Consider the following 13,208-nt stretch of genomic DNA (forward strand, 5'->3'; position numbering starts at 1 on the left):
CCCCTCCTTCAGCCGCTTCACAAGTGGCTTGCCCCAGCCAGGAACATCGATCCCTTGGAACTTCTCCATTTGGTTCAGAAGTTCCCTCACTATGAGGATCACCTGGCTGAGGAGGGCATTGCCAGCTCTGAGGCTCTCGGTGGCCTCAACAAATGGCTTGAGAACCACCAAGATCTGGGAGATGGTATCCCACCCTGTTTTGTTAAGGGGGCCACTGATTCCAATCTCCCTGAGCAAGGCCAACTCATGGATGGCCTTCTGTTGCTCCACCAGCCTTTCGAGTATTGGGTATGTGGAGCTCCACTGAGTCTCCATATCCTGCATGATTTTGTGCTGTGGGACACTCAGCTCTGCCTGTCTGTCCCACAGAATCTTGCCCCCCTTGATGCTTCAGTGGAAGTAGCCTGCCACCTTCCTGCATTTTTAAGTGGTCTGGCTGGTTGTGACAGTGCCCTCACTGGCAGTCCTGTCCCCCTCCAAGATGTCCCTGACTATAAGGTGGGGCTTGTGCCACACAGCAGATGCTAACAAAGTTGGCATCACAGGCTGCCTTGACCATATTGGCCCCATTGAGGTGACCATAAACCCATGGATGAGCTCACCCTGCCCAACGAGCCACCCCTGCACCATGCGGTTCATGGGTACCATGATCTCCCTTGCCGTGTGGGACTCATCCATCACCTCCACTTGAAGGAGAGCCCACCAATGGCCTGACTGTGATCACACCAGTGCCCTGTGAGGGAGAGATAGTCATGAGATCCACCCCAGCTGCTCCAGATGTCCGAGGTGAAGTGTAAGGCAACCTGCAGACCTGTCTTGTGCAGCTCCTCCGTCAAGTATCCCTTGTAGGCTAGGCTGAGAAGGAACAAGGGCAAGGGGGTGGTCTCTCCTGATATGCATCAGCATCCCTGTGGTGCTGAAGTGTTTCTTGTCCTTGCTCTGGCTGATCTTGAATTGGCAGTGCAGACAGATAGCATACTTGGGATCATCTACCACCTCAAAATGATCCCACACTACACTACCCATAGCTTCAGGGGTGCGGGTGTGGATCCTGCCTTATCCCCCTCCTCAGCAGGCAGAGACACAACAACAGGAGGAGCTGACTCAGCTGAGCCACTTGACTCCACAACCTCAAACTCCTCCGAACTACCTTCTGGGGAAGAAGAACAGGCTCTAGGGGAACTTTGAGGGGTGTGGAGTACAAACTCAGATTCCCCCTCCTTTCCCAGAATTTCCCTGTCTATGGCACTGAGCTCCCCTTGTTCCAGATCCAGATTCTCCTCTGCCACTGGGAGGCTCATGCTGGGAACTGAAATTGGGGTGGAGGAGACTGTCATGCTGGTCCATGTCATGGTGGTACTGGGGGTTATTATTATTGCTGGTGTTAGTGGAAGTGGGAGAGGTGCAGACACTGCTCCCACCTCCTTGCTGCCACTAGAAGCAGAAGCCTCATAGCTGCTAGGGAAGAGGGTGCATATAAGTTTTGGGGGAGGGGGACTTGCAGCTGTTTCCCTACCCCATCTAGCCCTTTTCATTCCCTGGTCAGAAGACCTGGCACATGCCTTTTCAGCATGCTTCATAATGTTTGCTGTGTTGGAAAATGTGTGTGTGTAATATATCTTGTATGTGTTTAATATATCTGTGTGTGTGTATGTAATATATCTTCTATGTCTTTACTATACCTTCTTCTATTTCCTTACTATATCTTCTATTTGTAATATATTGGACAGGTTATCCAAACCTTTCCAAAAAGAGAGACTAGCAAGAGACTAACTAGGAAGCCAGTCACTGCAGCCAGCCAGTACCTTTCATGCACTGTTGCTTCCAGACATATAGCTCACAAAAGGCAGAGAAAGGCTTCACACAGAACCTTATCTGCTGTTTCTCCATCCCTCCCCCAGAGCACTGGGATTGGAAGGGACCTCAGGGACAGATTGCAGACAGTGGCCAGCTACAGTTGTCAATATCAGAGCAGTCCTGCCCCCGCTTCTCCCTCCCTCTTCTGAGTTTCTGTTTCCCCACAAGCCTGCCTTCAAAACATTCCAAAACATCCAAAATGTTTTGGATAGTTTGATTTTGTTTAGTTTCGGAGATGTTTCAGAGCCTTCCATTTCATTTTTGGATTTGGTGTTTTGGCTGCCGAAACAGGCTGAAACACCTCCAAAATGAAATGGCTGCCGAAATTTCGCACAGCCCTAACATTTATTATATGTACTAGGAATTAGCTGAAGAGAAATAAGGGCTCTTTACGTCTCATGTTGTTAAATATCACATTTTAAAAGAAGTTCTACACTGCATCTCTCAGAAGCTGGCTCTTCTTAGCAATGGCAGATGATAACTGTCATCTGGCTGGGATTTGTATAAGACAATAATGCTTCCTTTTTTACCCTTTAACTCCACTGACATCAAAGGCCTCACACCAGGGCCAAAGATTGCAAGTTCAACTTTGGCCAAATTCAAGTCAGCAACTTCAAGTTGGCAAATTAAATTAGTCATTAAAGTGTATAATCCCTTATTTTCCTTTTCTTATTCATCACAAACTGAACTAAACACCCTGAAATATCCCATGGAAAGATTTCTTATGGGTTAAGGCCATGAGCTAGATCTTCATTCTATGTAGCTGGGCCTTGCTGATCTGACTCTGTTAACTTCAGTAGAAACTCTCTTGCAGATACATCTGTGAATCTTTTCACTTTTCCTTGTTTTTCTCATCACTTGTTAGGTTTAGGCGCTATCCTATAATCACAAGCAGCATCAATTGTCTATTTCTTTACTATCAGCTGAATAATAGCAAAATCCCACTATCCAACCATGTATTGAATAGCACCTTTCATTCAACCCATACAGGTCTTATACATGTAGCTAAGAATGGTGATTGGGAGAAAAGTGGGTTGGGGTGGTTAAGTGACATACATAATAAGCCTATGGCAGAGAAAGCCTTTGTCGCTGACAAACACAGGTCCCCTCTCTAATTCATGGAACTTCACAGAAAGCGCCATGTGTTAGTGACCACCCTGACCCAACAGATATACACCTGTTTTGTTGGGGGTGGGAGTGAGGGTGGGATTGAACTTCACTTTGGACCTGATCAAGTGGAGGAGCCTGCCTGCAGCCTCTATCCCCTAGCCCTGTCTTTCCCCCAACTCCAGTGCTGTCTATAGGAAGGGAGGGGGCAGAAAGGAGGGAGGGAGCTGTGGGACGGGGTTTGCCCAGACTGAGCTGGAGGGAGAGGGGGCTGGGAGGTGGGCCACAAGGTGGGGCAGCTCCAATCCACACCACCCCCCATCTCAAGCTTGGCAAACCCCAGCCTGCAGCTCCCTCTTCTCCCTTCTCCCCTTCCCTTCCTGCAGATAGCCCTGATGTCATGAGGGATTGACACATGTTACCTAAGGCACTCCACTTGGGAGCACCTTCATCTGATCCCTTATTAGGTGAGGGTTAATTTGTCACGTGGTTGGTCACTTTTAAAGCAGCCACACACTTCTGTAGCCATGCACTTCTGTCATGGCATGGGTATAGAGCGCGTTCAGGAGGCCAATTGTACAACAAATGTCACTTCTGTCTGCACCCCCAGTTAAAGCAATCACCACCCTGCCTTCTTTAATATGAGATCAGCTTTTGCATTTATACCCACCCAGTGCTTAAAGTAAGGCCTTCTATACATGTCTTACACTTCAGTGAGTTAATGGATGGTTTTTCATCTGCCTATTTTAAATATGTTCAGAGATCAATAACAGAAACATTCTCTATTTGCAAAACTTTCTGTTTGCATGTTGTTAGTTTAATAATTTTCCATAACCTTCTCTCATCTGTGTTTACAAATTATTTTTGTTCCCACCACAGACTTTATCAAAATATGCAGATTTGTATTTGCATTTAGTTAGATTCTGAAAAAATTCGAATTGCACACAGACCCATGCAACGGGCCAAAATCAATATTCATAGTGTCATTCTTTCCTAGTAACTTCTCCTGTCTCACATAAACAAGTTCAGTAATGGATCACAGATTAGAAATGTCTAAATTAATATGGCTGTATGAATTAATTTATCTGGAAGTAATTTATCTCACTTCTGGACCTTGCTGATCCATGAATGGGGATTCTCAAGCTGCTCTGTCATTACGTTGTCAGTTGAAGCCAAAGGTGACATATCTCCTGATGGGTGGTTTTTAAGCAGAGCATGAGCCCAAAAAGTTCATTATGGTCATGTGGCCTGCCTACAGCAGCCTCAGAATCCTTTATTCTCTATGGTAATGAAAACTCTGCACACTGAGGTCAACAAGTGGAACATTAGCCACCTCTGCTCCAAAATAGTAGGGTAAGAAGGAGACAAAGACAATAGTTTCTATTTAGAGGTAAAATACTCACAGCAGTCCATCATTAGGTTCTAGTATCAGAGAAGCGGTGGAATTGCTTTAAAAACAAAACCCTTATCTTGCTTTAGTTATGCCAGTGTAAATCCAGAGGAAGCCTGTTGAAGTTGCTGGAGGTACAGTGGCTTTATGCCTGGCTTCAGCTTTCATATCATACTAAGAAGAAAGGACTTGAGTTCCAGCTTTTAATTTTTTTTAAAGTATGTTTTTGCTTTGCATATTCTTAAGCTTGACCCAGTATCTTCCCAGATGGGTAAGTTAATAAAATCCCTTTTAAAAAGCGTTGTTGTGCTAGCTGGCTGTAATTATGTGGGCATTTTCTTGAATGGTTTCTCAGTCAAGCAAAAGTACCTTCTTACATCATGACTTTTAATTGAATGGATCTCATACCACCTGGTGCATATATATTGTTCTGCATCACTTATTTTAAATGAATGCAGCTTATTTTCCCTTCTTCTAGATGATGTACATAACAAATCCCTTACCCCTTTTCACCTACACAAAACTTTGGTATTTCACTGCTAAGTTTTTGTAGCACAGGGAATTATGCTTCCAGAGCATCTTTTTCACATACATTCCAAATGGTTCCCCCCTCTTTAAAACAATGAATGTCAGCAACAGCTGGATTGTATGTATTTGAATTTGGCTTTCTTTTCATTCCCAGGACTCCTGCTGCCAGATGGACTTGGGGAGTTCAGCAAAGTATTATCAGTAGGCATAAGAAGACAAATTAAATATCCATTCCAGCTGTGAACACTTCATCTACTCTTACTGCATACCTATACTGCATTTCTACCTTATAGCAATAGGGCTTACTTCCTTAAATTTTGCCTTTTCATTGTCCATGTACGCACTCACCAATACTTTGCTTTTCCTTTGTGGGTAAAATTGTCTCCCCTTTTTCTGTTTACTATTTGCCCTATATCAGAAGGTGATCTGGATTCTGCCTCTACATGAAGCTTCTCCAGTACTAACTTCAACTGTAAATAGCCCAAGCTGGAGTAGGAAGTGGTCTTTCACTGAACTTTGGTGCTTTTGATTACATACATGAATCTCAGTTTTCCACCAAGAAGGCAAAGGCAACTGTTTATAATTGCTCTTATTTCTCTGTTTTTGTTAAGCCAATATTTTTGCAAAAATTCACAATAACAGACTCAGAACAAGGCTTTAGGTGCATTGCTGTCATAGTTTCATAGTAGTTAGGGTCAGGAGGGACCTGAACAGATCATCTAGCCTGACTCCCTGCCACAGGCAGGAATGAATGCTAGGTTCACAAGACCCCAGACAGGTGATCATCCAACCTCCTCTTGAATTTGCCCAAGGTAGGGGCGAGGACCACTTCCCTGGGAAGTTGGTTCCAGATTTTGGCAACCCTAACTGTAAAATATTGCCTTCTGATCTCCAACCTAAACCTATTCTCCATCAGCTTATGACCATTGTTCCTCGTCACCCCAGGTGGTGCTGGGAGGAAAAGAGCTCTGCCTATTTGCTGTTGATCCCCCTTGTCCTCTATATATGTCTTTGATCACTGAATTTTGAGCATGAAAATTAAGGTTTTATGGCACAATGAATAATCGTCCCACTACAGATTTGCACTTAATAGGCCAGATTTGTTGTGCAGTCTACACCTCTGGCACAGCATTCTGGATCCAGAGATAGCTGACTCAGAGGCAGTCCTAGCAGAAAGTTAATGCAAGCTCCTTTCCACTACAGGATGTAAAGAGACCAAAGCTGATCAGGAAGTAGCAACATTTCTATCACCTCCTTGCAATCTTGATAACCCATTTAAAGTTTTGGGGAAAAAAAACGGTTCTTTTTAATTAATTTTCCCTAGCATATATCTTCTAGTCTTCTTATTGTTATGCCAGCACAGCTCTGGTTTGCTAGCATTACAGGAGATGCTTATGGAAAGCAAGAATTCTATCTCTGTTTTCTTATGTGTGTCGGGGGGGGAGCGTGAGGTGGGCTTAAATTTTGACTTCTGGTTCTATAAATCTGCTGATGTTTACTTCTAAATATAAGAACTTAGAAATGGCCATACAGAAGAAAGCTGTAATCTGGAACTAACAACACATACATTTTTTAGCAATGGTAATCTAATGGCTCTTGATGCTTCAATCTGAACCCCAGTGAAAGACAACTCCACAAGTGATGGGAACAGTTAAGAAGGCTGTTGATCACTGAATCTCCACAGTAACTAGGCACAGATATTTTTGTAACTGTTAGATATTGAGGCAACTCATTATAACACAGTGACTCTTAAAAAGGTCCCTTTCCCTATGTTGTCACTAGTGGTAGTCACACCAGCTCTTGCCAGTGTTTTTTCTCCACAGTGCACAGCTCATCCACTCTACTTGAGTCCTGGAGTCCAGGATTTGGATCTCTAAATACCATATTCTGGGATCCTGACCTGATATAAACCCTACAGGGGTCAGTGCAAATCTTGGAAGTATGTTTTGGATCTGGTCATCTAAGAGGCATAAATTGTAAGCAGAGTAGGGGATAGGGAAATAGATTTCAAAGGGAGTAAAACTGTGTGTCTCCTTCTCTTGGCAGAGCTGAAATCTGAGTACAAAGCTGCTCATCTTCTCTTTATAGCTGATGAGATAGCTGTGGTATCTGATTAGCTATGAACATTTGGTGGTATCTGGGTCACTGAGTGGATTGGGTATTTCAGTTCTCATAAGGAACTGGTTTGGGCTGATGACTTGATTTGTGCTAAAGCAATATAATATGGATACTGGTGGTGTTACCTCTTGGAGACTTTAGTGCAGCTCTTATATACCTAGCAACAGGATAGAAGTAAATGCTGAGATCAAAATTTGGATCATCATCTGCTTCTATTCCATAGTAATCCACAGGCAGGTCTCTGTAGAACTTGGCTCCAGTGTTGATGTGAAATCTGCCTGCAGCAGCATTCACAATGTTGGAGATGCCCATCTGTTGCAGCTGATCTTTGTCACGAGCTGTATACCTGCAAGAGGGATTGCCGGGTTACTCAGGGTGTGCTGCAGGGATTTCTCTTTCTGCAGCCCTACCTAAACCTTGAACAAAATATAAAAGAAGGGGCTTCCATGTGGATGTGTTATTCTAAGGATTAAAAATATAGTGCAAAATTGTGCTAGGTGCTATCTAGCCATTGGAACTGGTCAAAAGTTTTCTATCACATTGTCTTTTTTAATGTAAAAATGGCTCTTTGAGAGTACAGGTGTTGCAGAATTTTTTCCATTTTTACCATTTATTTTCATTGTAAAACTAAACTGTTTCAGGAGGGGGGGATGTTGGGAGGGGAGGATATTCATTTTTGGCCAAACATTTTCATGTGGAAATTGGAAGTATTTCCCAACCATCTATACTAGCAAGACTGACTTGGGTTTTTGTCTGTATAGGAGATATATATCACTGATCAAATATTGATCTAGTGCTCACTACTACAGGAAACTGGCTGTGCTAATGGCTCAAGGGAAAAGCAGGATGATCAATATTGTTTAAGTACCAAAATTGTACTAGCTACTGCACTGACACATAGTGATGTAGTGCAGTGGTATAACAGGGGAGGTTTGGCACATGAGGGAGCACTGGCTGCTGCACTCTTTGTGGCAATGGTACAGGCACCTGCCAGATGTGGTGGTGGCTGTTTTTGTGCTGCTTCAAACCCTGGCTACCAAAAGGCCAGGGCTGCTGCCCCAGTCTCTCCCATCCCCCTCAGTTGAGCTACTGATGCCTGCACCAATACTGAGGAAAGACTCATGTTCACTGAAGTGGCATGAAGGAGTATAAGGCTGCCTTCACCACCCCACTGCCTTGGATCCTAAGTACCATTGAGCCAGACCTAGGGTTTAGACCAGGGGCAGGCAATTATTTTGGGTGGAGGGCTGCTTTACCAATTTTTGGCAAGCTGTTGAGGGCCACATGGGTAGCCCCACCCCTTGACAGGTACCCGCCCCCTGGTCGCCATCTTGTGACTGGAAGTCCCGCTCCCTAACCCCTGAACTATGCCACCCAAAGTCCCTCCCCTCACTCCTGGAAGTACTCCTTTCAGCAAGGGGTTTTGCCATTTCATAGATTCATAGATTGTAAGGCTGAAGGGGACCTTGCAATATAAATGGGTCCAGCCCCCTGCACCAAGCAGGAAAGATAACTGGGGGTCAGGTGACCCCAGCAAGGTGACTGTCTAGTCTCCTCTTGAATATTTCCAGGGTAGGAGATTGCACCACCTCTAGAGGAAGATTATTCCACAGTCTGGACACCCTGACTCTGAAGAAGTTTTTCCTAATGTTGAGCCTGAATCAGTCTTCCAGGAGTTTGTGGCCATTACTCCCAGTTTTCCCCTCAGGTGCCCTGGTGAACAGTTGCTCACTAAGCCTTTGATGTACTCCCTTAGTGTAGGAGTCGGAGTCAACTGCTACCAAGTCCCCTCTAAGCCTTTTTTTCTTCAGGCTGATGAGTCCCAGATCCCTCATCCTTTCCTTGAATGGCCTGCCATGTAAGATCTGATCATATGGTTGGCTCTTCTTTGGACTCTCTCAAGCTTGTCCACGTCCTTGTTAAAGTGTGGTGCCCAAAACTGGATGCAGTACTCTAGCTGCGGTCTCACTAGTGCTGAGTAGAGTGGAAGAATCACCTCCTTGGTTTTGCTGGAGACGCATCAATTGATGTATGCCAGAGTATTGTTTGCCCTACTGGCTACAGCATCGCACTGGTGGGTCGTATTCATACCGTGGTCTATTATTACCCCCAGGTCCCTTTCATTTGTGGTGCTAGCCAGTCTGGTGCCACGAAGCCTGTAGGTGTGTTGGGGGTTGCTCGCCCCGAGGTGAATCACTTCACATTTCTCAACATTGAACTTCATCAGATTCTGATTCACCCAACTTGCTAGCCTGTCGAGGTCTGCCTGTATCTGTAGACTATCTTCAAGTATGACCACACTTCCCTATAACTTGGTGTCGTTCGTGAACTTGGCCAGTGAGCTCTTCACCAAATTGTTAATAAAGATGTTGAAAAGTACTGGACCTGCGGGACGCCACTGCCCTTTTCTTGCCAGGATGACACAGATCCATTCACTCTGACTTTCTGGGTCCTATCCTGCAGCCAGTTCCTCACCCACCTGACTGTCTCAGAGTTAAGCCCACAATCCTCCAATTTTCTCATGAGGATATCATGGGATACTAGATCAAAGGCTTTTTGGAAGTCAAGGTATACAATGTCAACCTGCTCTCTCATGTCCAGGTGGTCAGTTACCTGGTCATAGAAGGAAATGAGGTTGCTAAGGCGAGACCTGCCTGCAACAAAGCCATGCTGGCTATCATTCCGAATCTTACCTTCTGCAAACTTAAGAACCAGAAAAATACCAAATTATATTCTAAAAAGCAAACATAGACAGCATTCATGAATTTGATTTCAAAAAATACTTTTGTCCTGATTTGTATGTGTTTGTGTAGTGCACATAGAGGTGATTGCACAATACTAAGGCGAGACCTGCCTGCAACAAAGCCATGCTGGCTATCATTCCGAATCTTACCTTCTGCAAACTTAAGAACCAGAAAAATACCAAATTATATTCTAAAAAGCAAACATAGACAGCATTCATGAATTTGATTTCAAAAAATACTTTTGTCCTGATTTGTATGTGTTTGTGTAGTGCACATAGAGGTGATTGCACAATAGCTTAAAATGAAGTCTTACTGTTGTATATTGTGAGGGGTGCATATAGGTTTGGGGGGGAATGTGGGGTGTGGGTGGGATGTGGGGATATGGGATATGTGGGGGGAGGGTGGCTAGGATGTATGAGGGGATGTGGGTGTGGGGGCCTGCATGTATGACAATGCGAGGTGGGGTATGGGCACATATGTATGGTGGGTGTGTGTGGGACTCACCCTGTGAACACACACACACACACATTCACTGCCCCTGCCTGCACACACAGACACTTTGCCCCTGCCTGCACAGAGATATACTGCCCCTGCCTATACAAACATACACATGTACCAGTGCAGCCCTGTGCTCCCTGGTCCAGTGATGCAGCCAGGTGCTGGAGGGCAGGAAGAGAGTGAAATGGCAGGGGGTGGGTGGGGCTGGCCTGTTCAGTTCTGCTGAGGGCTCTCCCTGGGTCCTACTGCCCCTGGCTCCTGTCAGCTTTGGTAGGCAGCCAGGAGCAAATAAATATAAATTTACCATTTTTTTAGGGGCCCCACAGGCTGGATAGAATAGCCTAGTGGGCCAGATCTGGCCTGCAGGTCATATTTTGCCTGCCCCGGTTTAGACTTTGTTAGCTGATTTTTAAACCTTTCATTCTCAAGGGATTGCATTTCAGAGACCTGCCCCCACTTATCTCCTAGTTTTCATCTGAGTTGGGTCCCTTTTGAATGGCTCTACTGAATACCCTCTCACTTACACATCTCCCACAAAGAGGTTTGGCCAGACTTCATTCACGTGGCCTGTGGAAGGTTTGTGAGCCCAAAGCAGGCGCTGAAGCTCTTCCAGAGGAGGTGTTTGATAATTGCTCTGTTTTTGGGATGGCAGGCTTGAAGCACTTCGTATCTTTGGGCGCAGTAAATCATCTTTATGGAGTGAAACCCACGCCATTCTGAAATACAGAAAGAAGACATTGTTTACCCTGTTTAGACAGAACTTCATTTTTCCTTTTACTCCAAAAACTCACCTGCCATTACAGTAATGGGTTTCTTGGAGCAGAGACTGACATTTTGTTCCATGTTTACATGAAGTCTAGCTCAGTGGGTCTCAGTCCATGGCTTGGGTTCCTGGCCATTACTATAATATAAATTGTAATGTATTCACTAGTAAGGAGAGCTTTGTGATAAGACAATTTATTCATTCTTTCCAGGGGTAAGTAATGGTACTACTCCCTGTTCTAATTACAAATGTCTGTGGCAGGAAGAAACTGTGTGAGCAGAATAGAAGCATTATGACTAATCATGGACTTTCCAGGCATTCACACATTAGCACTTTGGAAATCATTCCACTTACATTTTTCTTCTAGCATTCAAAGAAATGTTACAAATACAAATAGAAAATCAAACCATAAGCCTGGATTGTCTCTGGAGTTCTTCAGTTCCTGCATGGTATATTTGTCTTGGCTCCTTGGTTCTTCATTTGGACACTGATTTGGGGTTTGGGGATAATTCTTAGGATTCTTTAACTCTGGTTAAGGTCATTACTTTATCTAATTTCAATATATTATGATACCGCAATAAAAACATTTTTTGTGGGGGAGGGCAGAGAATTGCTTATATACCACCTTCTCTCTTCTCATCCTGGTCATTTGATTGCATGAGCCTGGGGGGTGGGGGTCTATAATGACTATCAACTCACTGACAACAATATTTCCTGAAGATAACTGAAGAGAAAATGCCTCAGAAGATTGGCAGGGGTATAGCTTTTATCTGTGTTGGTCTAAGGACATAGGCAGACAAGGTTCTTTGAGCAAATCCAATATCTTTTATTAGACCAACTCAAATAGTTGGAAAAATTATTTGCAAGCTTGTAGGACAATCTTTAACATTTAGCTCATGGCTTGCATCTCAGGCAGTTTGTTACAATAGGTAGCTTGTTACAATATGCAATATCTGTTTCACATTAATTTAACTTTCAGAAAAAAATAGTGTGTTTGGTGGAATTTTGACACATTTTTCAGAAGAAAAAGTCATCCATCATTTTTTGCCTGGCTCTAGAAACTAAACTGAACAAGTAGCCACAACACAGATGGTGCTAATTGGTTGCTGGCGCTCTCTGGGGAGACAGAAGATTGAATGGGCATGAAGTCTTCTGAGTTGCCCCAGGTGCTGATCCCTATAGGGCATGGCTAAGGTACATTAGTTACTTAGCGAGGCAGAAGCTTGATTTGCATGAACTAGGTTGAATGTAATCTTTGGGTGATTACATGTCTTAGTGGAGAACATTCCAGGTTCTTTCACCAGCACTTACTGTTACTTTTTCCCCTTTAATTTTAACTCACTGTGTTTAAACTGAATGTCAGAACTGCTTCTATCCTCCACTACTGCCTTGCACAGGCACTGTTCTGCTCAGGGAGAATGTTCTTCCCCGGTGGAATGAAAGTAAGGTAAGGTAGTGACAACTGAGTTATTCTGGGAAAACCTATTTTTCTCAAATCTGGGACAAATATTCCAAGGTAGATCTCACTCCGCCATAGTAAGAGCTATCTTCTCTGGAATGAGTTACAAAATAGTATCCTTCTTTAAATGGACCATTTCCCTCTAATTTGAATTTTGGCATAAAAAGTCAGATATTTTTGTGCATCTCTGAGCACTTTGTGAAAGAGAGAGAGACCTGAAAATTCTGTAATGGATGTGCTTCTTTTATTCTGATATTTGCTGTTGGCAGCTGGTTAGTCCAGGACCAAAAACTGGTATTTTAGAAGTAGCATGCTACTTGTCCAATTTTACCCCAGGCTACAGCTGGTGATCTCCAACACCTGTGTGACATGCCTGGTGTCACACAAGACATCTACAGCAGAAATAGTATTCATATTTTCTGTGTCTTAACTACAAGACCATCTGTCATTCCATGTACGAACTTCAAGAATAAGAGCTGCTTCTGATCCTGCCTGTCCACAATACCTTCCCTTTCTTGACAAATCCCATTCCATGTGGTTTGGCTAACGACCGATCTGAGGCACTTCTGAGTCATAGACTGTTTTCAAGTGTTTTGGCCTTCATTTGCTATTTACTGCTGACCTTTATCTTTTCTACTTTCTTTCTTTCCATATAAAATGCTTCAGTATTGCCAAGCCTAGGTTGGGAAGCCAAAAGCTCTGATCTATCTTGCTTCTCTGAGGTTTCCTGTAGTAATGGAGTCT

General features: G+C 44.0%; 1 protein-coding gene across 3 annotated transcripts in view; it reads right to left on the reverse strand.

Moving 5' to 3' along the window:
* The window catches only part of LOC102383504 (dual specificity protein phosphatase 13-like), a 46,940-nt gene that overhangs the window by 9,821 nt on the left and 23,911 nt on the right, over positions 1-13,208 (reverse strand). For 2 of the 3 annotated variants that reach the window (XM_025212783.1, XM_025212778.1), the window contains exons 3-4: positions 10,767-10,958; positions 7,126-7,346 (exon numbers count right to left, since the gene is read on the reverse strand). In XM_025212783.1, the coding sequence (XP_025068568.1) occupies positions 7,126-7,346; positions 10,767-10,957 (412 nt within the window). In that variant the 5' untranslated portion in view covers position 10,958. Of the gene's footprint in view, positions 1-7,125; positions 7,347-10,766; positions 10,959-11,033; positions 11,144-13,208 lie in introns of all 3 variants that reach the window. The other variant, XM_025212786.1, reaches the window with a different exon arrangement.

The sequence above is a fragment of the Alligator sinensis genome, unplaced genomic scaffold (genome assembly GCF_000455745.1).
Source record: "Alligator sinensis unplaced genomic scaffold, ASM45574v1 scaffold109_1, whole genome shotgun sequence".
Classification (NCBI taxonomy): Eukaryota; Metazoa; Chordata; order Crocodylia; family Alligatoridae; genus Alligator; species Alligator sinensis.